The following is a 27,878-nucleotide window of genomic DNA, read 5'->3' as shown; positions in this document are numbered from 1 at the left end:
ATTGCAGAGATAATAATTTCACTACCTGTATATACACTCTGCAATACAACTCTTGGATATATCATTCACATCTTCAAAATATCTATTGACCCATCCCCTGATGATGGACTCACTTGGTAGTCCGAAATGTTGGGTTCATAAAACTCTATATCAGGTCATTTCTCCTCTATCTAAAAATTTTCCTCACCTGTATGGATTCATTATTTAGTAGAGGTACTTGTTGTTAATATGCTTCGTCTTGGCATGAAACACAGGGTCTTCAGACATCTTGATGCTGCTTTGATTATGACAATTTATCATTGTAGGATCCAGTGGCCCTCCAAACAAAAATGATAAGAGTTTTCTTAACCAAACAACTTATTTTCCTACTTCACATGCAACAACATATTCAACTTCAACACTACTTAAAGCAACAAGATCTTATTTTCTACTCATCCATGAAATCATTACATATCCCAAACTGAAAAAACCATCAATAGTGCTTCTTCCATCAGTCTCACTGCCAGCACAATTAGAATTGGTAAAATCTATCAATTTAATTTCCTTCCCATAATACTTCAGGTAGTGATGAATAGTTCCATGTACATATCTTAAAATGAGCTTGGAAGCTATACAATGGTCATGACGAGGGTCCAACTAAAATTGGTTAAGAACATTCATAGCAAAACATATATCAAGTCTAATATTCACCAAGTACATCAAAGAGCCCACCAACTTATGATAACTTGTAGGATCAACGAGATGGAAGTCAAAGTTTCTCAACTTCTTTAGATTTGTGATCATGGGAGTAGTTATAGGCTTGGATTCCATCATATCAAACTTTTGTAAAATCTTGATTATGTACTTTCCTTGACCAAGATATATCTTACCAGGTTTCTGCCAAACTTCCAAGCCCAAGTAATAATGCACGAGTCCCAAATATTTCATTTCAAATTTAGCTGCCAACATCTTCTTACATTCTAGAATTCTTCACTCCACACCTGTAACAAATAAATCATTCACATATAGAAGTATAATAACTAGTTCATTCTTCACTATCTTGATGTAGAGGTTTGCATTGACAAAACTTTTGATAAAGCCAATCCTTAATAGATAGGCATCCATTTTTGCTTCAAGCCATATAGAGATTTCTTTAATCTGCAAATATGAGTTTCTCTATTGTTTATCTCAAAGCCTTCTGGTTGTTCAATATATACTTCTTCATCAATGGTTCCATTTTGAAAAGTTGTTTTGACATCCATTTGATGGATATTCCATCCCATAGTTGTAGCTAACGAAATCAAAGATCTAATAGTAGCGTATCTGCCAGTAGGAGAAATTTTTTCTTCATAGCATATTCCTTCTTTTTTAGAGAAACCCCTTGCAACAAATCTTGCTTTGTATTTGTCTATGCTTCCATCAATGGCATGTTTGTTCTTGTAAATCCATTTCGAAGTGAGAATAGATTTGTCACTAGGTCTAGGAACGACTTCCCAAACCCCATTCTTCATGATAGATTGGTATTCTTCCTGCATTGCTCTCTTCCATTCTTCTTGATGAGTGGCTTCTTCAAAAGTAGTTGGTTCTGCTTCAATTAACTTTGTCATGTATGCTACATATCCTGAATATCTTTTAGGCTTCTTGCTTTCTCTATAGGTGTCCTTTGTTGCTTTGTGTCCTTTTGCATCTTCAAGCCTAGCTTTTAACCAATTTGACCTCTTCTTTGTTTTGGGAATGATTGTAGGTTGAAAAGGTTCACTCAGTCCTTCTTCCTCTAGGTTTGTAGGTGATTTTTCATGTTTCTCTTCTTCTTCAAATACTGGTACATCTTCTTGATCAAACTTGATTGGTATATCCTTGGATCTTTTGTAGGCATGATTTTCATCAAATATAACATCTCTACTAACTTCAATTAATTTATCTTCTTTCATGTAGATTCTATAAGCTTTTGATGAAATGTTATAACCAACGAAGATACCTTTTATACTTGTAGAGTCTAACTTCTTTTGCTTCTCTTTTGGAATATGAATGTATGCGGGACATCCAAAGATTCGAAGATGGTCTATGCATGGCTTCTTCCCTGAAAATGCTTCTTTTGGTGTCATATTGTCAAGCATTCTATGAGGACTTCTATTTTGTATGTATATTGTTGTCATGGTTGCTTCTCCCCAAACAAATTTGGTAGGTCTTGATTAAATATTGTAGTCCTTATGCATTCTTTAATGGCTTTGTTCTTCCTTTCTGCTAATCCATTTTATTCGAGATTGTAGGGAACAATGAGCTCTCTCTTAATGCCCCCTTTTTTGCAATAAGCTATAAGTTCCTTTGAAGTATATTCACCCCCATTACTGGATCTAAGGGTTTTTATCTTTCTTTTGACTAGGGTCTCAACTTCGGATCTAAACTCCTTTGTCTTGAGAAGATAGAGTCATGTATTTCTAGAGTGAACATCAATGAAGGTCACATACCATTGGTGGCCTCCAAGAGATTTATTAGACATGGGCCCACATACATTAGATTGAATGAGGCCTAACATTTCCTTAAACCTTGTGTCATTACTTGTAAAGGGTTTCCTAGTATTCTTTCCCAAGGCACATCCATTGGATACTCCTTCATAGTCCCCCTTGATGTTGGGGATGCCCTTCACCATTTGACTTAGAGAGGGGCCATATCTTCTATAGTGAATGTGACCATATCTTCTATGCCAAAGTTTGATGGGACTAATTTCCATATGAACAAGGGCTTGAGGAGATGGTGTTGTAACTCTATATAATCTTCCTTCATGAATCCCAATAACCCTTGCCCTTCCAAAACTAGAATCCTTTCCCCAAACTAAAAATTAACTATCTTCAAAAGAAACACTATCTCCTTTATATACTAAACAAGAAATGGAAAGGAAATTATTTTCAAACCTAAGACATAGATGATGTTATTGAGATGTAGCTTTGCTCCATTTTCTAGTTCCAATGACGTAGATAAGAGGCCCCTGACTGCATAGTTGTTGTTGTCTCCAAGCTCCATTTCATGTGATGAGGATCCCTTTGATAGAGTATGAGGTTGTCCAATTTCTCTTGTCATGTGCCTTGAAGCTCCACTATCAATAATCCAAGCATTTTCATCATTTAGTGTACCTGTTAATGCAACCAAGGATCCTTCATTCTTGACTCTTCTAGATAGTGTTTAGATGATTCTTCCAATGAAGCTTCCTGTAATTTTTAAGAGATTGAGACCCATTTTCAAATAGTTTTCTGTTGAAAGTGTGATCCTTTCTTCCAAGATGATTTTTATTCCTTCAAATGAAAGCTAACAAAAGTGATCTTCAAATAGTCCTTCCTTCACCTTAGCTTTGAAACCATGTCGAGAAATCAATGCATGTAGATATTAGGTTTTGATTCCTCTTTTCTTCATAATTACATGTGATTTGTGTTTCCTTTTTGTTACTCCTTTATTATGTTATATTTCATCAAGCAATTACCAAATTACAAATGTATGAATATCACAAGAACAAGGGACACAAAATATAAGCACTCAAAAAACCCTTGTCCATGGGAAAATCGATTCAAACTCTCCCACTAGTAGATTCAAATCAACATGAGACAATCCAAGACCCTTTTTTACCTAGACAAAGACCTCCTCCAATCACCAAGTCAACCCTTCATTCAAGTAGATGTATTTTTCCAAAGTCTCCAAGTGTCAACTCCCCGAATGAAACTTCAATCCAAGATTTCGGCCCCCAACTACAAAATTTTGGACTTGCAGCTACTTCAGAATTTCACCCCCCAGCTACTCGTCCAAAAACCCTAGAATACTTCGCACGTATGAGAGAGAGAATCCCAAAACTTCGATTTTGTCTTTCTCGACTTCTTTCTTCCTTTTCCTTGCTCGTCGCTCTTCCTTTCTTGCCTTAGAGTTGCGGATCAAACTTATGAGTGAATTGATGCAAAACAGGTCGAGTTGCACTTCTATTTATATTGCTTCTACTCGGATGAATAACCCTAATTCAAGACGACTTCATCAGGACAGGGCCGACTTGGTTTGGAGGTAACAAATGACATATTTGACTCAACAATAATTCTTTTGATGTGATATTGTAAGCCCAAGAAGGGTCTAATAATTGTGACAATGATTCTTTTGACTCTTGATAAAACATAGAAGCCTTTAATGGAGGTTATGACCTAGAAAATAAATAAAAGAGATTGAAACCCATGCTTCAAAAATAAAAAAAATTTACAATCAAATTTATTTTTCTCTTCTTTTGACAAATACAATTATGAAGATTGACATTAGTTACTTTTTTCAACAAATTACTGGTTTTAATAGTCTATGACATACACATGCAAAGAGATATGAAGAAATAGGAAGCAAAAGCACATGCGTCAAGAAACCCCAAAGGGGAAATATATTAGATTATACCATTCCCCTATGTTACATTATTTTTTCTTAGGGATTTGTTGTTCTTTGCTTAGATAATTTCATTTCTTCATTTTTGTATTAAATTTACAACATAACATCTTATCATGATTTAGGTTTATAACATTATTCAACATCAGATGCAATTATATAGAAGGAACAACATCATCATCAATGCAACAGAACATAAAGGAACAATAGAAGAAGAAAAAAAATTCACACATAGAGACACCAGGATTAGTCGGAGAATAGGGCAAAACCCACTATAGGGAAAACCCTTTCAAATTCTTCTTCTTATTAGGTTGTCATTGAATGTTTTTGCAAACAAAGAGTACAATTATCCATATCTTCGACCACAAAACTATTCAACAAAATAAACTAATCAACGTCCAAGAGATGAACCCAACAATGCTAATAATCTAGAAGCATGCAATCAATTGTCACTATTTACAGTCAACTACCGAATCTGCGGTCAACTGTAAAATTCAAACCCTAGTTCCCAACTGCACGTAAAGAGTGATGTGCATGCGGTTGAAACCCTCCAACCACACGCATGAGTCTGCCTGCCTATGGTTGTGACCAAAATTTGCCTGAAGCATGCCTTCAACTAGAAGCCAAGACCCTAAACACACGTGTGAGCTTTGGACTGTGCAATCTCTAACCTGTGTGAACCAATCTCCACGACCCAAACTCAGATCTGTGCAAGCCAAATATAAAGAAAGAAGAATGATCATAATGATGATATCCAAATTAGGGTCACTTGGCTTGTATTTATAGCCATCCATGGGTGTCCAATCTCTCTTTTGGGCATACCTATCCTTTTGTGCACATGTCAGATTTTATTCAAAAATACACTTTCCCTTGTCCAAATTGAGCGCTTCAATAGTCAAAATTGGTCCTCTTGAAGAGAGGAATCTAGTCCCATGGTTGGAATTTGTCACTAAGCTGACAAAGATTAACATGTTTCAACCAAACACATAATTATTCATCCCTAACTTCCTTTTTTTTCTTGTATCACAAGTAGGATTTACTCCAACAAAGGAAAGGGGGGAAATAACAATTCTCTAACTAACTCATTAAAAAAACATGCAAGGGAAAACACAATATTTGCTAGTTGAAATGTGTGAGAATGAAGCGATCAATCACAAGGAGTGATTTGTGTGAAATTGTGACTATAAAATTTGTTATTATTTGTCTAGATTTATTATTAAGAATACTAAAATCGTTATTATTAAAAATGATTTTAAAAAATGCCAAACAAAAGATGCTAAAATTGTAAATCATATCCTAGACCGACAATTCTCTTGAATAGTAGGAAAAATAGCTCCATGAGCCATGTAAATTATAATCCTCTTTAGTTGTTTTTGTAATTGGAACATCACACTAGTAATCAGTAGTTTTATGACATTTTTCTAATTGCATTTTAAAATGATAGCTTATTTAATGTGATATGTATAATTTTAGTAAAATGTGTATTTTTTTTTCCAAGTTAGAAAGCTTTGTATTACAGAGAATGTGCATAGATTAAATGCATGGATGTTCTTTGACCTAGCAGTTGTTAGCCTGAGTCAAAGGCAAAAAGGCTGGTAGTCACAAAAGTAATGCAGGAAAGAGAATCTACATAGATTAAATGCATGGATGTTCTTTGACCTAGCAGTTGTCAGCCTGAGTCAAAGGCAAAAAGACTGGTAGCCACAAAAGTAATGCAAGAAATAGAATCTGTCCAAGAAGGAGAAACTAAATGTCCTCTTGGAAAGTTTATTACAACGAAATAGTGACAAAAAGAGAAGAACATAAGAAGTCATGAATCACAGTGCCAAGGTATGCCTACAAAAATGTGCCTCGCCCAACAAACATTCTGGTGGATCTTCCCATTCCACAAGGGTAGGTTTGTAGTAGTCATCTTCATCGGGTTGAATATGCCTAGTTGAGGTGGGTTGACCAACTGATGTAAGGTGCACAACTAGTTGAGGGAGGTTGACGCCACCATGGCCGCTAGCATGGGTACCCTTGCTACATGAAAATCCTAGATCTACTAGAGTGCCTTCAGTGGCACTGCGTTGCTACTAATGCATGGAAGAGGTGTTAATTTTAGTTAACAATGGTATGTTCTATGTTTAACACAATTACTTCAATGTCCTTTAGCAGCCCAATAACAATTTCCAATTAAGTTTTCTAATAGCAATCACATTAACCATAAATCACATTGACAATAACTGTACATAGAAAATGAATAATAAAATGCGGAAGACAAGCCAAGACAAGAGGACACCAGATTTGGTGGATGCCAAGGAAAAACCCCAAGATCAGGAAAACCCTTTGATCAATTATTCTTATTATATATCAAATGTTCAACAGAGGGAGAGTACAAAAATTTAAAATTGACTTGCCAAATCAAAGTCAAAATAGCCCTATCAAATTTGCAATCAATTGTAGTCAAATTTAGCCTTAACCAAAAAGTCAAAGATGGTCAATGCAACAACAAAACATCCCCTTTGCAGCTTGGTCAAAGGTAGTCAAACTCTGCCTGAATAGGTGGTCAAAGATAGCCCAAAACAGTCCCAAAGTCAGTGGTTAAATTTTGTCAAATTCTGCCCTGGAAATCTATGGTCAACCTATAATTTATTTCTGCATTCAAAGTGCTCATATTAGCTCGGTTTCTATGCCAAATGGTACGGCCCACCCAAACAGAAAATTGCCTAAAAGATTGAACTCATTCTTTGTGGAAATTCAAAGTCAACATTGGTCAAACTATAGGGGAATTAATTTTCGTCCTTGTAATTATGTCCCAAAATTTGTCCTCCTTGCCACACATGTGAGAGAAGATATGCCCAATAGATGTACGAACCAATGAGAGGAGAGAGAATAATGTGTGAGTGAGTGAGGTGCTAAATAAGGTTGGAGGTCACTTATATTTATACAAGTTGTTGAGGGTGAAGTGACATGTCCATTGGGCTTCATGAGCCTACATGATGATGAGGTCGAACTTGACAATTTGCACATGTGTGGGCATAAAGTCAAAAGCACATTTATGCTTGTCTAAATTTGATGATCTTTAGGTCAATTTTGGTCCTCTCGAAAAGAGGAATTCATTGCAATGATCATCTCCATCAAATGAGCCATCCAAAGTGGAATTTGGCCCTAGCTTCCAATTTTAACGCTCCCTCTCAACTATAGAAAATTCCACCTGCCAATTCATCCATCATCATACCATCATGTCGTCATGTACCATATCTATATCTCGTCTCAACTATGTTGAACATTTATATAGACAATGAAGAAGAATCGATCGCGAGTGAGTCACAAGAGCTTACCACTCTCCACTGACAAAAGTGGGTCCAGGTGTAGAACCCCAATCAAACTTGATCTCAAATCAACTTGTTGAACACCATGCATCCTAGACATAGGGAATATGACAATACACGATGCATCCATCCGTAGTGTTATGGTCCCTATCCTCTTTTCCCAACTCATTAACCAGATGAGAGGTACCTCCCACAAGTCCCAGATAACATGGGTAGGATGTATGTTGGGGCATCTACAGGAGAAGGTGAACCACTCATCCTACTCATATGCCATAGGAGAAGGTGAACCACTCATCATATGCATATATCATTAATTGTAAGGGAAGGTGAACCACTCACCCTACACACATGCCAACCACCATGGGGTATCACAGGGGAAGGTGAACCACTCACCCTACACACATGCCAACCATCATGGGGTATCACAAGGGAAGGTGAACCACTCACCCCGTACACAACGCACCTATAGGGGAAGGTGAACCACTCACTATATAGTCACTCATAGCTCCAAGAAGTACCCCAAGCCCCCAGGAGATCCTAGAGCTCAGTGTCCAAAGCAAGCAGGGCCCTCATGGGAGGGTCCTTCCATGACTCTAAGTCTCTCTCAGAAGGCTAAGAATTTTACCTTTCCCAAGGGCTTTGTGAGGATGTCAGCAACCTACTCATCGGTCTTGATATGTTGGAGCCTTATTTCTCCTCGTTGTATCATATCCCAGATAAAGTGGTACTAGCTATCAATGTGCTTGGAGCAGTCGTGGAACATGGGGTTCTCTTAAAGGCGAATCCCACTTTGGTTGTCGCAATAGATCCCTGTGGTATCCAACATGTGCTCAAATATATCACTGAAGAGCTTCCTCAACCAAGCAACTTCACAATAGGCCATTCTAAATGCAATGTATTTGACCTTGACAGTGCTTAAAGCAACGGATCTCTACTTCTGGTCATCTACGAAATCAAGTAAAACACTAATGAGAAGCAACATCTTGACTTGCTCTTTCGATCCACCACACTGCCAGCCTAGATAACATCAGCATATCCATGTAGCCTCAAATTCCCGACAATGTATCTTAGACCATAGTTGATTGTGACATGGAGATATCTTAAGATATTCTCAGTAGCAATCTAATGTATGTGATGAGACTCAACCATAAATTGACTCGACATATTCACAACAAAGCATATGTCCGGACGAGAGTTTACCAAGAACATCAGGGCCCCCAAAAGTTGTCAATATTCGGAAGGGTTTGCCAATTTGGTCCCAACAACACTTCCACATAGCTTCTTGAAGTTGAGTTCCATCGGAGTAGAAACAAACTTGCAATTGACCATCCCACATCTCTCTAGCAACTTCACAATGTATTTTCCTTAAGAAAGGAAAATCTCGCCTAGGTTTTTATAGATCTCTAGGCTTAGAAAGTAATACATTAGTCCTAGGTTTGCACCAATGAGAAAGAGATAATTAACATAAAGAACCAAAATGAGAGGCATGTCCTTTTCAACCTTGAAGTATAGGTTGGGATCAACATAGCTCCTTGTGAATCCCGACTTCATAAGATAGTCATCAATCCTCTCATACCAAGCCCTGGGCACTTGCTTCAGGCCATAGAGGGCTTTCTTCAATCTTGTTCTTCAATCTTGTTCTTTGAATCCCTGATGTTATTCCATATATACTTCCTCCTTTAGTGAGCCATGCAAGAAAGAATTCTTAACGTCCATTTGATGTAGGCTCCATCCTTGAGCGGCGACGAGAGAAATAATAGATCAGATAGTGATACATTAGGAAACTGGTGAAAATATATTGTCATAGTCCACTCCTTCATTTTGAGAGAAGTCTTGAGCAACGAACCTAGCCTTATATTTTTCAGCACTCCCATCAACTCTATGTTTGATTTTGTAAATCCATTTAGAGGTGACCATGATTTTGTCCTTAGGTCTAGGAACCACGTCCCAGAAATCATTATTCATGATTGATTTATATTCCTCATTCATCACATCCTTCCATACTTCATTCTTTACGACTTCTTTGAACATGCATGGTTCAACTTGTACAATAGTACTCAATAACCAAATGTCCTTGGTACCTATTCAACTTCTTACTTTCAAGAAATGATCATCTTGGAGCAATATGTCTTTCAACATCTTCGAGATTATCTTTGATCCATAGGGGTTGTTTCCTTGAGGTAGAGGGATCACTAGGAGGTGGATCAATAGGATCTATTGGAACATCAATATCGAGCATAGGCTCATTCGACGAAGGTTCATCTTAATTTTCTGCAACATCATCATTGTCCTTCCTTGGGATAGGGAGATCCCTAACTTTCCCAAGAGCAGTGTCTTCATTAAAGGTGACATCACAACTTACTTCCACATATCTTTGACCAGGTACATAGATTCTATATGCCTTTGAATTTTCACTATAGCCAACGAATATACCCTTCTTCCTAGATGCTCCCAACTTGTTTCTTTTCTCTTTACACACATGAATGTACACGGGGCAACCAAATATTCTAAAATGAGAAACATCAGGTTTCTTACTAGAGAAGACCTCCTTGGGTGTCTTGATATCCAATGCTTGATGCGGGCTCCTATTTTTAACATACACAACATTGTTGGTAGCTTCTCCCCATAAGAACTTCGGTAGACCTTGATCATGGAGCATGGGGGTGGCTTCCATGATTGTTTGATTCTTCCTTTCAACAACACCATTTTGATCTAGAGTGTATGGAACGATTGTCTCCCTCTTAATGCTAAATTCTCTGCAAAAGTCATCAAATTCATTTGATTCATATTCGGTTCCATTGTCGGTCCTCAACACCTTGATCTTCTTCCCTATTTGATTTTCCACCAAGCCTTTCAAAGAACAAGACCATTTGAACACTTCATCCTTCTTATTTAAGAAATAGATCCATGTTTTGCGTGAAAATTCATCCACAAAGATTGCATAATATAGGTATCCTCCCAACGATGTTACGGGAAACATACCAAATAGATCATAATGGACCAATTGAAGAATATCGATAGTATTGTGTTCACTAGAAGGGAATGGTCCCTTTAAGTTTCCCAGTCGCAAAACCTTGACAAACACCTTCACGATTCATATTGAATTCAGACATACCTGTGACCATCTTTCTTACCCCAAATAAGGCTTTGTAATGTAAGTGGGTGAACCTTCGGTGCCATAGCTCTGATTGAAGATAAGTATCGCCTGCCAAAGCTCCCAATGGACTTCCTCCAACTTGATAGAGACCATCAACCCTAAATCCAAGAGTAAATGCATCTTTATGGTTTCTTTGCCAAATACATACCTTCCCATCAATGAATGCTACCTTGAAGCCTTTATCTTACATTACAAAAATAAACACCAAGTTCTTCTTCAAACTGGGCACATACAATACTTCTTGTAGATGAATGGTTCGACCTTGATTTAATTGAAGAATGACAATACATATCCCTTTCACGGGGTAGGTGGCATTATCTCCAAGTATGATATTCAAATTAGTCTTCTTTTCAACCAAATTTGAGAGGGCCTCCTTGTACCCAATGAAGTGCCTTGAGGCTCCACTATCAATCAATCAATGATCCAAAGTATCTAAAGGAGAGGCAGTAGATAGACCAAAAATAAGATATAATTCATCTTGTTTTTCTACAACATTACTTTCATCATACTTGGTATTTCTCGTCCTTTTGGGAGGTTGACCATTTCCATTTTGAGAAGCGGGATCATTCCTCTTTAATTTGTTGTTGAACCTATTGTTCCTTTGATTACCATTGTCTTCATAATTGATTATTGTCGTCATCCCTTGGATAATTCTTCTTCTGAGGACACTCTCTAGCATAGTGGTTGAACCTGTTGCAGTTGTAGCACCTTCCTTTTCTACCTTCTTTGAATCCTCTTGAATCCTTGAACCTGTCTTCTTGGACCAACATTAGTATTCCTGCATGAGTGGAGAAAGCAATAGGTTCATTTCCATTTGAGGGCTTGTCTCTTTTCATCATCCTGGTCTCCTCTTGAGTGCTTCCAATAACTCATTGAAACCAGATATCCTGTCATTTTTTAGAATGTTGGTGACAAATACATCCCATGGTCTTGGAAAACCTCTAAGAGCAATGAGCAAGAGCTCCCTGTCACAAATAACTTCTGCAATAGATAGGAAGTCATTCTTGATTCACATTATTCTCATGAAGTACGATTGAATAGACTCCATTTTATCCATCATGATATCCTTCAACTTGTATTTGAGAAAGGATTTGATTTGGATTGTTCACTTTGAACATCCCAACCAACTTATCATACATCTCCTTAGATGTTCATAAATCAGAAATACAAACAACCAAATGCTTTTGAATGGAATCAATGATAATTTTCTTATCTTTGACCTCACCTTTCTTACACTAGCAGCAACTGATGCATTTGAAGGAGGCTCCACCACTTTTCCCTGCACATAGTCCATTGCATCATGCTCTTCCAAAGTCAAGTCCAAAGTCACCTTACATGCATGCTATTCAGATTTGTCATTGAGCTTGTCCTTAGACTTGAAGTAGGATGTAGAAGCCATGGAGACTTGTCCAATACTCAAGCGACAGATCTCTCTTAGTGATTGCTTTTCTCTCTCTTGCTTTGGATTTGTATTCACCTGGGCTCTGATAACATGTTAATTTTAATTAACAATGGTATGTTTTATGCTTAACACAATTATTTCAATGTCCTTTAGCAGCCCAATGAAAATTTCCAATTTAGTTTTCCAATAACAATATCATTAACTATAAATAACATTGACAATTATTGTAGATAGAACATGAATAATAAAATGTAGAAGACAAGACAAGAAGAGGACACCAGATTTGGTGGATGCCAAGGAAAAACCCCAAGATGAGGAAAAGTTGAAAACCCTTTGATCAATTATTCTTATTAATATATCAAATGTTTAACACAGAGAGAGTACAAAAAGTCAAAATTGACTTGCCAAATCAAACTCAAAATAGGCCAGTCAAATTTGCAGTCAACTGTAGTCAAATTCAGCTGTAACCAAAAAGTCAAATATGGTCAACATAATAGAAAAACATCCCCTTTGAAGCTCGGTCAAAGGTAGTCAAACTCAACCGGAACAGGTGGTCAAAGACAACCCAAAACAGTCGCAAAGTCAGTGGTAAAACTTGGTCAAATTCTTCCTTAGAAATTTGCTGTCAATTTGTAATTTATTTTTGCAATCTAAGTGCTCATATCACCTCGGTTTCTATGCCAAATGGTACGTCCTGCCCAAAAGATCAAACTCAAATTTTTCCTGGAAATTCAAAGTCAACACTGGTCAAACTGCAGGAGAATTATGAAATTTTTGGCCCTCTAATTATGTCCTAAAATTCATCCTCCTTGCCACACGTGTGAGAAAAAAGATATGCCCAATAGTTGTACGATCACTGGGAGAAGGATAGAGAAGAATGTGTGAGTGAGTGAGGTGCCAAATAAGGTTGGAGGTCACTTATATTTATACAAGTAGTTGAGGGTGAAGTGATATGTCCATTGGGCTTCATGAGCCTACATGATGATGAGGTCAGCCTTGATAATCTGCACATGTGTGGGCATAAATTCAAAAACACATTTATGCTTGTCCAAATTTGATGATCTTTAGGTTGATTTTGGTCCTATCGAAAAGAGGAATTCAATGCAATCGTCATCTCCATCAAATGAGTCTTCCAAAGTGGAATTTGGCCCTAGTTTCCAATTTTAATAAGAGGGAGGTGTAATAGCCCCGAGTTATTTTTCCATGTAAAAATAAAAAATAAAACCAAGGTCATGTGACACATATTCCAAGTTGAATGAGGGGAAAGCATTACATTGGGAATTACTTGTGGTTAATTATTGACTATGGAAATTGACATTGGAATTAGCAAAAGGAAAAGGGCAATAAATGAAAATTAATTCAAGAAATAAAGAAAAATGAGAGAAAAGGAAGATGAAGAGACAAGAATATACATGCAGCGAAATTGAAGAAAAAGGAAAGGAGGAGAGAACACTTGGACACAAGGAAGACATTAGCAAGCAAGGTAGAGACAAGCAAGGAAAAAGCAAGGGAGCGCAAGAAGAAAATTGGACAACAATAAGCAAGGGAAGGAATCAAGCAAAGAAAGAGCAACCAACAAGAGGATTTTGAAGGTAACGGGTTGCATGTGTGATTATCTTGCCAGGATTTGAATGCATGGTTTAGACATTTGGTTTCTTGGTTATTTTGTTGTCATTGGCATGGGATTTTCCTGGATTGACAGTGATGTACGACCTTGCATTGCCATTTCCTGGATATGCATGATGTAGTGGGTTTCCTATTTGATTGAGATTTGGATTACCGTTAGATTTTGGATCCTGGTTGAGGTGGTCTTAGGAAAATCCCAAGGGTTGGAGGTGGAGATGGTTTTCTCTGGGAAGCCCTTGATAAGTGGGTGGAGACATGAAAATTCATCTGGGTATAGTGAAGAAATTCTGAGGCATCCAAGCTTGTGTTTGTTTTGGTGATCTCTGGACCGGTTTAGGTGAGATCACTGTGGCTTGAGGGTGGAGGCGACTTAACCTTTGGATTCTGTGTTTGGTTCTATTTTGGCTTAACCCATGAAATCCCACATTCATGCTTGGAATATGACGCGAGGGTGATTGGCTGGAGGAAAGAATTGCTTCAGCCCAATCTATGATTAGGGGGTACATGGAAGTCCTTGACTTGGTTGGCATTATGCATATGTCATTATATGTTATTCTTTAATGATGATCTATGAGCACAAGTTCTAGTTGAATGTGATTGACTAGTTTGTCATGGTTTCATTTTGGTTCAATGTTGGTTACATGCATGGTATATTTCTCATTATATGACGTGCTCCTATTATGATTCTATTCCATTGTTTTACATGCTCTTGGTTATTTTATATGAATGCATGAGCTAATATGTGTTTGTTGCAACTAGTAAAAGAGGGAAGTAAGCCTTCTTGATGATTCTCTAGCGAAACTAATGAAACAATGAACATATTATTCATTCATGACCTACAAATACTATGTTTACAAAGTGTTTGTCTAAATGATGCACAAGTGTGGACAAGTTTTGATAAGAATAGAGCTTGAAAAAAACATATAGACACACGAACCTTGTTAACATATTTCTACATAGTTGGTTGTTGAAAAATGCAACAAGAAATTCTCAATTTGATTTTGCCTTGATTAAATTGAGAAAAATTGAATTTCCACATCAACAGACAACTTGGATATAGTTAACTTGTGTGACATGGCTTGTGTCACCCAGTTTACTTAGTAAATTCGAGTTAGAGGCCTTGGAGTTTAGTTAAGCTTGTGTGATTGCTAATTTGTAGCAATCAAGGTCATTTATTTCAAGTTGTTTTCAATTAAAATAGTTCCAACTGTTGGAGGAACTAGTGGAAGGTTAGTTGTGTAGTGGGACTTCAGTCTAACTCAATGATCATCTAGTTAACTAATCAATCACCCCAATATAGCTAATGCATGTAGAGAATTCGAGTTCCCCAACTGTGGTGGAGATTCCAAGGCAGTGTAACATCAGTTGTAGGCTAGTCTTGAGTGCACAAGTGTTGCATGCAGTCGGATGATCAACCTTGGGAATTGCGTAATCATTTTTGGACAAATTCCTAAATAATAGGGCCCCAATTTCTCAAGGAATTGCACAAGGAAATAGGGGCTCAAGCAGAGGAAGAAATTGACTAAGTTTGGGTCAAAGCTTCTTAGTGAGGAAAGAGATACATTATTCACTTGCAGGTTGTGCTTAGTTGAGCAAAGCAATTGTAATACATCTCTATTCATCATATTAATGCAAGCAGGCAAAGGGGTTTTTAGCAGATTGCTTTCCCTAGAAAAATACTATGTACCTATGTGTTATTTCTCATTGCATGTTTGTGGTTGATGTTCTAAATTGTGAATTGAATTCTGCATAGCAGTAGAGTAGTTTTGTGTCTTATTATTTTGATTAAAACTTCGTGAGAAGTTGCAAATCTACACCATAATTTCTACATTGGCCTCTAGGCAAGCCCTAAAAATCTGGAACAGGGGTCGTGGCCACACTCTTAGAACTAGGATATTTTGGTTGTAGCTGCAACAAAGGATAAGTTGTGCGTGCGGTTGGAACCTTCTAGTCACAAAGGATAAGTTGGCATGCGTGTGACTAGGAGGTAAAGTGGGTTAAAAAGATAGTTCTAGCTCAGGGAAAGAACACTAGTGGGTGTTGTCTGACAACTGGGTGATCAAGTGTCTCTAAAATGTTGCATTAAATTTCAGGATAATAGACCCCACTTCCATAAGTGGAACTTGGATGTTGGGTCATGCATAATAACTCTCATCTCATGTTTACCCTGGTGAGATTGTAAAAGTGGGAAAATGTGGGGTGGGGTGGGGTGTTATAAGATGCTCCCCAGTGTTCCTCCAAGATTGACTACAACGTCTGGTGCCTTGCATGACAGATCAAACATGGGATTGAGAGGATGAATCATTCATGGTGTGAGTTGAAGGTGAAGAGGAATTTTGAAGTTCCATTCCTAGAGTGCCAACAACCACGCGTAACACATCTTGAGCATGAGTCCTGTAGAAATCAAGGTTGAGAATTCGACCTTCAAACACCATTGTGGCTTCTGCTTGGTCTTTGAAATGATAACCCAACACATTGAAAAAAGCCCATAGGTGGTCACATGTGTTGTGTAGCTCCTAGGCTTCAACATTTTCTACCATGCATTGATGACGATGGGGAATGCTATCGTCGAAATGTTCATCTCCCTGGACATGCCAAGGAGAGAGAGGCAACTTACCCCTTCCTCTACCTACCTTGCAAGGACAACCACGCTCCCTCACCATGGTTGTAATGCTTACAATTTCTACCTCAAGCCATTTGTAACTACCACCTTTGAGCTTCTACAACTTGATTATGTGACCTCTCTTTTCGTTAACGACGACCTTCTTAACATGCTGGTTGTCCTAACGATCAGGTGGATGAGTGTACATGGGTTGATCATACCATAAATGCCATGGGAATGAGTTCTTGCCATTGTCACCTCATCTTGATCTATGAGCATCAAGGAGAGCGTGCTAGAGGCGTTGCCATTCTCCTGAGTTAATTTCCCTAGGTGCAATGATCATGGGGACAATTAATGCTCCCTGGAGTGGTTTGGACACCCAAATCCAGGTAGTAAAATGTATCCTTTATTTAAGTTAAAATTATTGATTATACATGTTAAAGGTTTGTTTATTTTAATATATAGATAGTTAATTTAATAAGATAAAGGTATATTTGAGAAATAACTAGGTGGATGGACTTGTATGATATATGATATATTTAGAGTATTGAAACAAAGGTTAAAAATAAGATAAACATTGATGATGAAAATTTCAACCTAAGAAATGATTTTGACGATGTGTAGTAAATTTTTTTAATATGAAATTTCTCCTCATGTGGAATCTAGAAATATGTCTACGTATATAACTTTAGAAACCATTTAGAACATTAATGTTAATATATTTTATTTCAAATATATATTACATTTAATGTCATTTTTTTTCATAAATTTAAAAACCAAATTGGTTTGAACTATAACCAAGCAATCTAATTGGTTAGATAGGTCTAGGGATAAAACTAACCGTCAAACTAGATTGGCAGATTGGTTTACACTAGTTTGTTAATATATTGGTTAGTTTGGTACTAAATTGGTGCAAACTGGGTTGAACTAGTTGTAGTTTGTACTTGTTTGGTATCATATTGGTAGGTTTGGTACCAAATCTATTCAAACTGGATCTAACCAGTTGGTACCATATTCAGTTGGTCATGCAATAAAAATCTAACTCTAAAACTCTAAATCCAAAAAAAATAAAAATTATTTAAATTTTTTAACCTTGCCATTAATTGTTTTATGATGTTTGAGAGTGATTCCAACCTTATCAAACTTTAGATGGACAAAGTAAAATTTCATATCCCACTCAAAATTATAATTTTTTAAGATTTTAGGCTGATAGGATTGAAACATTTTCATTGAATTCGATTATGTATGAGGATATCGGATTAACATTTAATCAAGAACAAAAAAAGTGTTGTGTGTACTTTGATGTTGGTGGAATTGGTAGATGACCTACTATAATCTTGGTGGTATTGATTGTTTAACTCCTTTGCCACGACCTTAACAAAATGTATTGTTAACTCAAGCCAAAATAATTGGTTAGCCAAATGTTGTTTATGTAGCTCATGTTGATGATCCTATTTGCTCTTGTTGATGATCCTATTTGGTGTTGAGTTTGATAAGTGATCATGTTAGTGAGTGATTTGTAGTAGTAGCAGCTCAATGGCCCGATAGCTTGTAGTATGGTTTTTGGACTCTAGAGGTCATTTAAAGCCTTATTGCTAATGTATTTTGTTGGTGATATGTATTGTACTCGATGAAATTTTGATATATTCACCCTTACATGGTATATAAGTGAGCAAACTTTCCATATTTTATAGTTACTGGTTTAAAATATTAAAAATATTTTTTCATTAAAAATTTCTATGTTTTATTTTTATTTTTAAACTAGTTTATCGAATCCAATTTCAATTTAGAAACCGATTTGAAAGGTGGTAAGAGTTTAAGTTCAAATTTTTAAAACTATTATTTTACTATATTCACCTTTAGATGTTATTTACATATTGGGTTTGGATTCACTTTAATGCATATGGGTGTACGAGTAACTTTAATTCCTACTAATGATCTTGTGTCTCCAACCATAAGGCATCTTCTATGAACTTAGAAAATGGGTATAAGAAATTAATAACTACTAAATTAACTAACAAAAATGATATATATAATTAATGTAATTGAATATTTTATTATTATATATATATATATATATATATATATATATATATAACTAGTGGGAAAGTTTATGATAGTTCAATTTTCAAACTATTATTAAGGATGATCATCACTCTTTGCTATCCATAAATGTAAGTTGACTTATCATCCTTATTTAAGGAAAACCACTCCACTTGGAACCTCTCAGTCGGACATTAACTTATTTCCTTATGTTTAAACAAGATAACATGTTAAATTTGACAACTAGGGCCAAACATCACTTTGGACAACTCTTATGAGGTCGCTGATATTATTCTTGGATTCCTCTTTCCGAGAGGTGTAGGATTGACCTAAAGATCATCCCATTTTGACATGTACAAATGAAGTTATGAATTTATATTGATTACGGACAAATTGTCAAGGTCGGCCAACCATCAAATTAACCTCGTCCAGCCTTCAACGTTGCATATAAATACAAGGTGCCTCCTCCTCATTTTGGCATCTCATCTCAGTCATCTTTCTCTCTCTCTTATTGATTGGTTACAAATTTTTGGGCTTCTCTCTCTCTCCACACGTGCGAAGGAAGGTCTGATTTTCTAATTGCTATGTTGACCATATTTGACCGAAATTTCAGGAGATCGAAATTTCAAGAGGCCGAAATTTCAGGAGGCTGACTTTGACCAGCGTTGACTTCGGTTTTGTGAGGGAGAATTCTGTTTGGGTAGGCCATTGTTTTAGGCGCAAAACTAAGTATGTTTGACTCTTGTGTTGACCAACGTTGACTACCCTAATTCAAGTTGATGCGTTGACTTTTGTTGATAAGATTTGATTGGCTATTTTCAAATTGTTTTGGGCTGCTTTATCTTGTTGTTGGAGGCTAAGTTGACCAAGGTTGACCAAGCTGTTTTGAAGGTCAATTTCAACCATGTTGAGCAACATTGACTTTATGGTTAGGGCTTTCTATTTCTGCTATTTTGATTGATCAGTTTGGGCAAGTGTATATTGTAAATTGTACTCTCTCTCTCTGTTGAACTTTTGAAGAATTATAAGAAGAATTGATCAGGGGTTTCCCCACATTAGGGTTTGTCCCTGGCTGGTGCCATATCTTGTGTCCTCTTGTGCTGGCTTGTCTTCTATTGTTATTGTTTATGTTTTTCATTTTACTATCATGTTGATGTGATTGCTATACTGGATATGATATTGGGCTAGTAAAGAAAATTGAAATAAAATTGCTCTAAGCATAGAACATACCATTGTTATCCTAAAATTATCATGATATCAGAGCTGAGGTGAAGACAAAGCCCAAGCAAGAGTGAGAAGAGCAATCACCATGAGGACCAATCACTGATCAAAGACAAGATTCAATGGCTTCCACATCCTACTTCAAGTCTGATGATAAGCTTCATGATAAGTTTGATTATCATGCATGGAAGATGTCTCTTGATTTGACATTAGAAGAACAAGACGTGATGGATTATGTGCAGGGAAAGATTCTAGAACCTCCTTCTAATGCATCGGTTGCTGCTAAAAAAAATACAAGAAAGGTGAAGTCAAAGAAAAGAAGATCATCAAGGATTCTATTCATAAGCATTTAGTTGCTTACATTTCCGATTTGAACACATCAAAGAAGATATATGACAGGTTGGTTGGCATGTTCAAATCTAGCAATGCAAATCAAATTCTTTTCCTCAAAAACAAGTTGAAGGGTATAAGGAAGGGAAAAGGTGAGGATATTCAATCCTACTTCATGAGGATTATCGAGATAAAAAATGATCTTATTTCGATTGGTGAAGCTATTGCTGACAAGGAGTTCACTCTCATTTCCCTTGGAGGTCTTCCTCCCGAATGGCATGTGTTCAACACTACTATTCTCAATAATGACAAAATTCCAGGTTTTGAAGAATTGTTGAATAGATGTTCTCAAGAAGAAACAAGGATGATGGAATTGGAGATGCCTTCGAATAGGAATAATCCTACCGCATTCTCCACTCATGCCAAGAAGAACATTGCAGGTTCAAAGAAGCAAAGTCAAGGAAGACCTGGATTCAAAAGTGGAAGGAAGGGAAGATGCTTCATTTGCAACAAGTTTGGTTACTATGCCAGGGAGTGTCCGAATAGAAGGGACACATCTCATGATGATGATCACAATCATTCCAGGGGCAACATCAACAATCAAAGGAATGGCAAGTTCAACAACAAAGGGAAAAGAAATGCTTACGATACTCAATTTGGAAATGATCGAGCTTCTAAAAGAACAAGAAACTCGAGGTATGACGTGTCTAATGTTATAACTTCTAAGAAAAAGGAATTTTATCTTATATATGCCCTCTCTACTGCCCCTCCTCCGGATAATTTGAGAAATTAGTTGATTGATAGTGATGCCTCAAGGCACTTCATTGGGTACAAGGAATCTCTTTCAAATCTGATAGAGAAGGATACAAATTTGGAAATTATCCTTGGAGACAATGCCACCTATCCCATGAAGGGAGTTGGGAACGTTACCCTTCAATTGAATCAAGGTAGCACTATTCATCTTCAAGAGGAATTTTGTGGCTATCTCGATGATGGAAGACAAAGGATTCAAGGTGACATTCATCAATGGAAAGGTATGTGCATGGAAAAGAAATTTCAAAGTAGCATTTACTCTTGGATTTAGGGTTGACAGTTTATATCAAGTTGGAGGAAGTCCACTAGGAGCTATGTCTTGTGACACATCTCTTCAATCCAAACTATGGCACCGAAGGTTTTCTCATCTTCACTATAAGGCTCTACCTGATGCAAGGAATATGGTTACAAGTATGCCCAAATTCAAAATAGAGCATGAAGGCATATGGCAGGGGTGTGTCGAGGGAAAACATACAAGGGGACCATTCCCCTCAAGTGATAGAAAGACCATAAACATTTTGAAATTGGTTCATTCTGATCTATCTGGTGCAATGTCCATGAACTCATTGGGAGGACACTTATATTATGCAACCTTTATAGATGATTTCTCTCGCAAGACTTGGATATATTTCTTGAAGAAGGATGAAGTATTCTCATGGTTTCGTTCTTTCAAATATTTGGTCAAAAATCAAATCAGGAAGAAAATCAAAATATTGAGGACCGATAATGGAACCAAATACGAATCAAATGGGTTCAAAGATTATTGTAGAGAAGCTGGCATTAAGAGGGAGACTACTACTGCATATACTCCTGAGCAAAATGGTGTTGCTGAAATGAAGAACCGTTCTATTGTAGAAGTCACTCGTGCCATGCTTCATGATCAAAGCCTTCCAAAATTCTTATGGGTCGAATCTGCAAACATCGTCGTGTATGTTCAAATTAGATGCCCTCATCAAGCGTTGGACTCCAAGACTCCTGAAGAAGTTTTCATCGGTAAGAAACTTGATGTTTCTCACTTTAGAATTTTTGGTAGCCACGTATATTTTCATGTGCTGAAATAAAAGAAAAGCAAATTGGATGCTTCTGGGAAGAAAGGAACATTTGTGGGCTATAGTGAAACTTCTAAGGCATAAGAATCTATGTGCCTGGTCAAAGAGAAGTGGAGATAAGTCATGATGTCACTTTCGATGGGGATGTTGCCCTTGGGAAGATTAGTACCCTTCCTCTTCCAAGGAAGGACAGAGAAGCATATTCTAGAAAGTAGGGAGAATCATAGGATGAGTAGATGCCCGATGCTGAAGGATCAATGGATCCCATTGATCCACCCACTCATGAGCCCTCCTCCTCCAAAAGCAGACCCTCATGGTTTAGCGAGGCTCTCGAAGATGCTGAGAGACATGTTGCACCTAGGGGGACATTTCGTGAAAGTAAGAAGCTGAATAGGTACCAAGGGTACTTAACTGCTATGAGCACCATTATTCAATATGAGCCTTGCACCTTCGAAGAAGCTGCCAAACACCAGGGTTGGAAGGATGCAATGAATGAAGAGTATGAGTCAATTATAAAGAATGATGTTTGGGATGTGGTCCCTAGACCGAAGGACAAATCCATTGTCACCTCGAAATGGCTCTTCAAGATCAAGCATGGAGCTGATGGAAGTGCTAAAAAGTTCAAGGCCAGATTCATTGCTCGAGGCTTCTCTCAAAAGGAAGGTGTAGGTTATGATGAGATATTTGCATCAGTTGCCCGCTGCACCACCATCCGTTCAACATAGCCCTTGTTGCCTTGCAAGGATGGAATCTTCATCAGATGGATGTCAAGACTGCCTTCTTGCATGGATCACTTAAGGGGGAAGTCTATGTAGAACAACCTGAGGGATTCAAAGTTCAAGATCATCGATCACATGTATGCAGGTTGAAGAAAGCCCTCTATGGGTTGAAGCAAGTACCTCGGGCTTGGTATGAGAGGATTGATAACTATCTAATGAAGCTGGGATTTATGAGAAGTGAAGCTAATCCGAACCTTTATTTTAAGGTTAAGAATGATAAACCTCTCATCTTGGTACTCTATGTGGAGGATCTCTTTCTGACAGGTGCAAACCCTCTTATTGATCAATGTAAAAGGGAGTTGGCTTCCGAATTCGAGATGAAGGACCTAAGGTTGATGCATTACTTCTTAGGGTTGGAGGTATAGCAAAATCCAAGGAAGATTTTCTTTTCTCAAGGAAAATATATTTTGAAGATTCTTGAAAGATTTGGGATGGTGGATTGCAAGTCCGTGACTACTTTGATGGAACTTAACTTCAAGAAGTTATGTGGAAGTGTTGTTGGGCCTGATTTGGGAAACCCTTCTGGGTATCGTCAACTCATGGGGGCCCTGATGTTCTTGGTGAACTCCCATCCGAACATATGTTTTGCTGTGAATACATTGAGCCAGTTTATGGTCGAGCCTCATCACATACATTGGATTGCTGCCAAGAATCTCTTGAGATATCTTCGAGGCAAAATCACTTATGGGCTGAGATACACTGTCGGGAATGTAAGGCTCCATGGTTACTCTGATGTAGAATGGGTTGGTAGTGTGGTGGATCATAAAAACAAATCTAGATGTTGCTTCTCTCTAAGTTCTACTTCGATATCATGGACGAGCAAGAAGCAGAAGTCGGTTGACTTGAGCACCACTGAGGTTGAATATATTGTTGCTAGTTTAGCCTCTTGTGAAGCTGTTTGGTTGACGAAGCTCTTTAGTGAGTTGTTTGGACATGTGCTAGATACCATCGAGATCGTCTGCGACAATCAGAGTGGGATTCGTCTTTCAGAGAATCCCGTGTTTCGTGACCTCTCCAAGCATATTGATATCAGGTACCACTATATCCGAGATATGGTACAACAGGGAGAAATAAGGCTCTAACACATTGAGATTGATGATCAGGTCATCAATATTCTTACGAAGTCCTTGGGAAAGGTAAAATTCTTGACCTTTCGTGGACAACTTGGAGTCGTGGAGAGATCCTCTTATGACGGTCCCATATGAGATGGATGTTGACCTCTGGGAGCTTCGGGGGGGCTTGGGGTACTTCTCGGAGCGATAAGCGACCATATGGTGACTCACCCTCCCCTAGTGGTGCACTATGTACAGGGTGAATGGTTCAGCTTCCCCTATGATACCCCATGGTGGCATATGCATAAGCTGAGTGGCTCACCCTCCCCTATGACATATGAGCAAGATGAATGGTTGACCTTCTCCTGCTGGCACATCCTACACATGCAGTTCAGGACTCATGGGAAGTACATCTGGTCTGGCCAATGAGTAGGGAAATGAGGATAGGGACCATAGTACTACCAATGGATTCATCGTGTACTACCATGCTCCCTATGTTAGGATGTTGATATTGATCTGGGATTAATGGAAACTGACTTCAAGCCGGTTAAGAGTGGTATGACACACTCTCTATTATTTGACATTGACTTCGGGTCAGTAGAGAATGGTATGATACATTCTCAATTATTTCTTCTTTCTTCATGGTTCAGCAAAGCAAAGCAGTGTAGTGACAGTGATTGTATAGATTGTTAGACAGTTTGGCAGATGATGTTCTCCCTAGTTGAGAGGGAGTGTTAAACTTGGAAACTAGGGCCAAACATCACTTTGGACATCTCTTATTAGGCAATTGATATTTTTCTTGGATTCCTCTTTCCGAGAGGTGTAGGATTGATCTAAAGATCATCCCATTCTGACATGTACAAATGAAGTTATGAATTTATTTTGATTATGTACAAACTGTCAAGGTCAGCCAGCCATCAAATTAGCCTCCTCCAACCTTCGATGTTGCATATAAATACAAGGTGCCTCCTCATTTTGGCATCTCATCTCATTCATTTTTCTCTCTTTCTTCTTGATTGGGTACAAATTTCTGGGCTCCTCTCTCTTCACACGTGAATGAAGGTTTGATTTTCTAGCTGTTGTGTTGACAAGATTTGATCAAAATTTCAGGAGGCTGACTTTGACTAGCGTTGACTTCGGTTTTGTGAGGGAGACTTTTGTTTGGGCATGCCATTGTTATGGGCACAAAAATCGAGGCCGTTTGACCCCTGCGTTGACTGCCCTAATTCAATTTGCTGCATTGACTTTTGTTGACCATATTTGATTGGTCATTTTCAAACTGTTTTGGGATGCTTTATCTTGCTATTGGAGGCCGAGTTGACCAAGGTTGATTGAGCTGTTTTGAAGGTCAATTTCAACCCTATTGACCAACGTTGACTTTCTGGTTAGGGCTTTTTGTTTTTGTTGTTTTGACTGATTAGTTTGGACAAGTGCATATTGTAAATTGTACTCTCTCTCTGTGCTGAACTTTTGAAGAATTATAAGAAGAATTGATCCAGGGTTTCCCCACATTGGAGTTTGTCCATGGCTGGTGCCATATCTTGTGTTCTCTTGTATTGGCTTGTTTTCTATTGTTATTGTTTATGTTCTATTTGCATTTTACTATCATGTTGATGTGATTGCTATAATGGATATGATATTGGGCTAATAAAGAAAATTGAAGTAAAATTGCTCTAAGCATAGAACATACCATTGTTATCCTAAAATTAACACAACCTCTTAGCCAAATAAAAATAATTTTAGGTCATACTCCAAAATCAAATTTTAAATAAATTACCATAAAGATGTTTGAATTTTAATTTATCAATTAACATAAATTACATTATATATATATAGATATGTTATATCTGTATTTAATATATAAATATACTTATATGATGCTATTATTTATTTATATTTTAGAAAAATGAAAAATAAATTTATTTTGTTTTAAATATTCTTACAATGTCCATTTTAGCTAGATAAATCTTTTGACAAGGTTTGTCCCTCACCTTTTTACGGTTGCCGCTGTTTCAACCATCAAATTTGTCGTATTTATGTGACTCCTTATGTTAATGACCATTGCTCAGGAAAGTGCATTTATTTGGCTGTTTATGTGAATCAATGAGCCACTCCCGCCATGCTATTACTGGATTATTAAATACATCGTTTTTCCTTTTTATTATAAGAATTTACACTGCACTCACTTAACGCTGAAATGTGTTTTTTGGCAGACCCCCGCAGTTCAATGCCTCCGGCAAGCTGAAGAAACTTCGTCAAATATCGACCTGTGTTTTACTCAAGCTGCTGATTCTCTATTCTTTACACATCATGGCTTACAGCAAGCATGTGCACCTGTCTATGATGTTCCAGCTGCTCTTGAAGTTCTCGCCACGGGAAGTTACAATCGCTTGCCTAAATGTATTGAAGATATTGGTAAGCAAACCGTACTTGAAGGAGAAGAGCTAGAGCTAGCCCTGCCAAAGCTGGACACACTGTTACGATCACAATTGCTTGAAATATCTCTTCCAAAAGAAATTTCTGCTGTAACTGTATCTGATGGTAGAGTGGTACTTCGTGTGGATGGGGAATTCAAAGTTCAGGTTACACTGGGCTATCGTGGGCATTCATCTCTATGGAGAATACTGCATCTAGAGTTGCTTGTGGGTGAGACGAGTGGACCGCTGAAACTTGATGAACGACAACGGTTTAGTATTGGAGATGATCTGGAGCGCAGAATGGCTGCGGCAGAAAATCCATTTGCAACATTATATTCTGTCTTGCACGAGTTCTGCATTGCATTAGTAATGGATACTGTGATAAAACAGGTAAAGACTTTAATACAAGGTAGGTGGAAAGATGCAATACGCTTTGATCTTATATCTGACATCAACTCAGGACAAGAAGACAACATTGGGCATCCTCAGGGCCCTCCTGATGGAGAAGCTGATATCAGGGGGATGAAGACTCCTGGTATACAAATCATGTACTGGCTAGATTGTGTTAAAGGTACTGGAGGGGGTGAATTAGGTTGCGTGCCTTTTATCAAGATTGAAGTTGGACAAGATCAGCACATTATCTGTTCTCATAATATATTTGTGATAGACCCTATGACTGGGAATGAAGCTGAGTTTGTGCTGAAGCAGAGTTGTATAGATGTGGAATATTTATTGCTGAGGGCTATCTCTTGTAACATACATACTCGTCTTTTGGAAGCTCAAAGAGTGCTCAAAAGTAACAGTCGGCTTTGCCAGGCTGAGGATGATATTATTTTGGAGCATCCTGGGAATGATTTTGGTACACCTTTGAATAAGGTTCGTCAGATGGCTTTCTCTGTGGCTACTTTATGTTCATATGTTATCTTTTAATTTCACAAAGCTTTTCTTAACCTTAGAAGCTTCAGTACTTACTTTCATGCTTTATTTGCTTTTTCTTTTCACTTTCTTCCATGATGTAACTCCAACTTATGGGCTAGCTTAAAATCTGCCCCTTTCTTTACATGCTATAGAAATCACAAACGACTGAGTTTGACCAACGATTTGTTATAATGCTGAAATAGCTGAAATATTTCACTGGAGTTTGTGGAAGATTGTCATCAAACTAAGTCCAAGACATCCGTTCAATCTTTCTCCTGGTTGAGCTTGTAACAACTAATAAAAGCCCTGACAATATTTTTCCTATGCCCAAAAGCTTGATCTTCCTTTTGGGAAAGTGATAAGGACTTTATTCTGGGAGCTTATGTGTATGAGCTCCAATATAGCTTCACAACGCATGCCCACTACCAGAGATACGAATAGTAGGAATTACATACTAAAAAGATTCTGTACCTTCAACCATGGATAGTGACTTATCAGGATTCGGAGGTTATATGTGGTCCAATATAGATTCACAAGTCATGTCCACTAAAAGGCATTTGCCAAAAAGTAATGAAAAACTGTCAAGTTGTACCAATAGTAGGAATTACATCTGAAAAGGTTCAGTACCATCAGCCATGGATAGTGGCTTATCAGAGGTCATGTTACCAGAAATGAGAAATGTGAAACGAAACGAAAAATGGGTACGATATGAAAAACCGAAATATGCCTATGATGCCTATAAGACCCTACATGAAATAACGTGGGATTTCAAGTG

General features: G+C 37.6%; 1 protein-coding gene across 1 annotated transcript in view; it reads left to right on the top strand.

Annotated features, from left to right (window-relative positions):
- The window catches only part of LOC149142397 (mediator of RNA polymerase II transcription subunit 14-like), a 164,088-nt gene that overhangs the window by 4,557 nt on the left and 131,653 nt on the right, over positions 1 to 27,878 (top strand). Inside the window, exon 2 of the mRNA XM_089451473.1 lies at positions 25,868 to 27,061. Within this exon, the coding sequence (XP_089307599.1) occupies positions 25,868 to 27,061 (1,194 nt within the window). The remainder of the gene's footprint in view (positions 1 to 25,867; positions 27,062 to 27,878) is intronic.

This window comes from Pinus tabuliformis, chromosome X (genome assembly GCF_031772625.1).
Source record: "Pinus tabuliformis cultivar Carrire ecotype Pingquan chromosome X, CPIR1, whole genome shotgun sequence".
Taxonomy (NCBI): domain Eukaryota; kingdom Viridiplantae; phylum Streptophyta; class Pinopsida; order Pinales; family Pinaceae; genus Pinus; species Pinus tabuliformis.
This window is presented reverse-complemented; position numbering and strand designations above follow the sequence as displayed.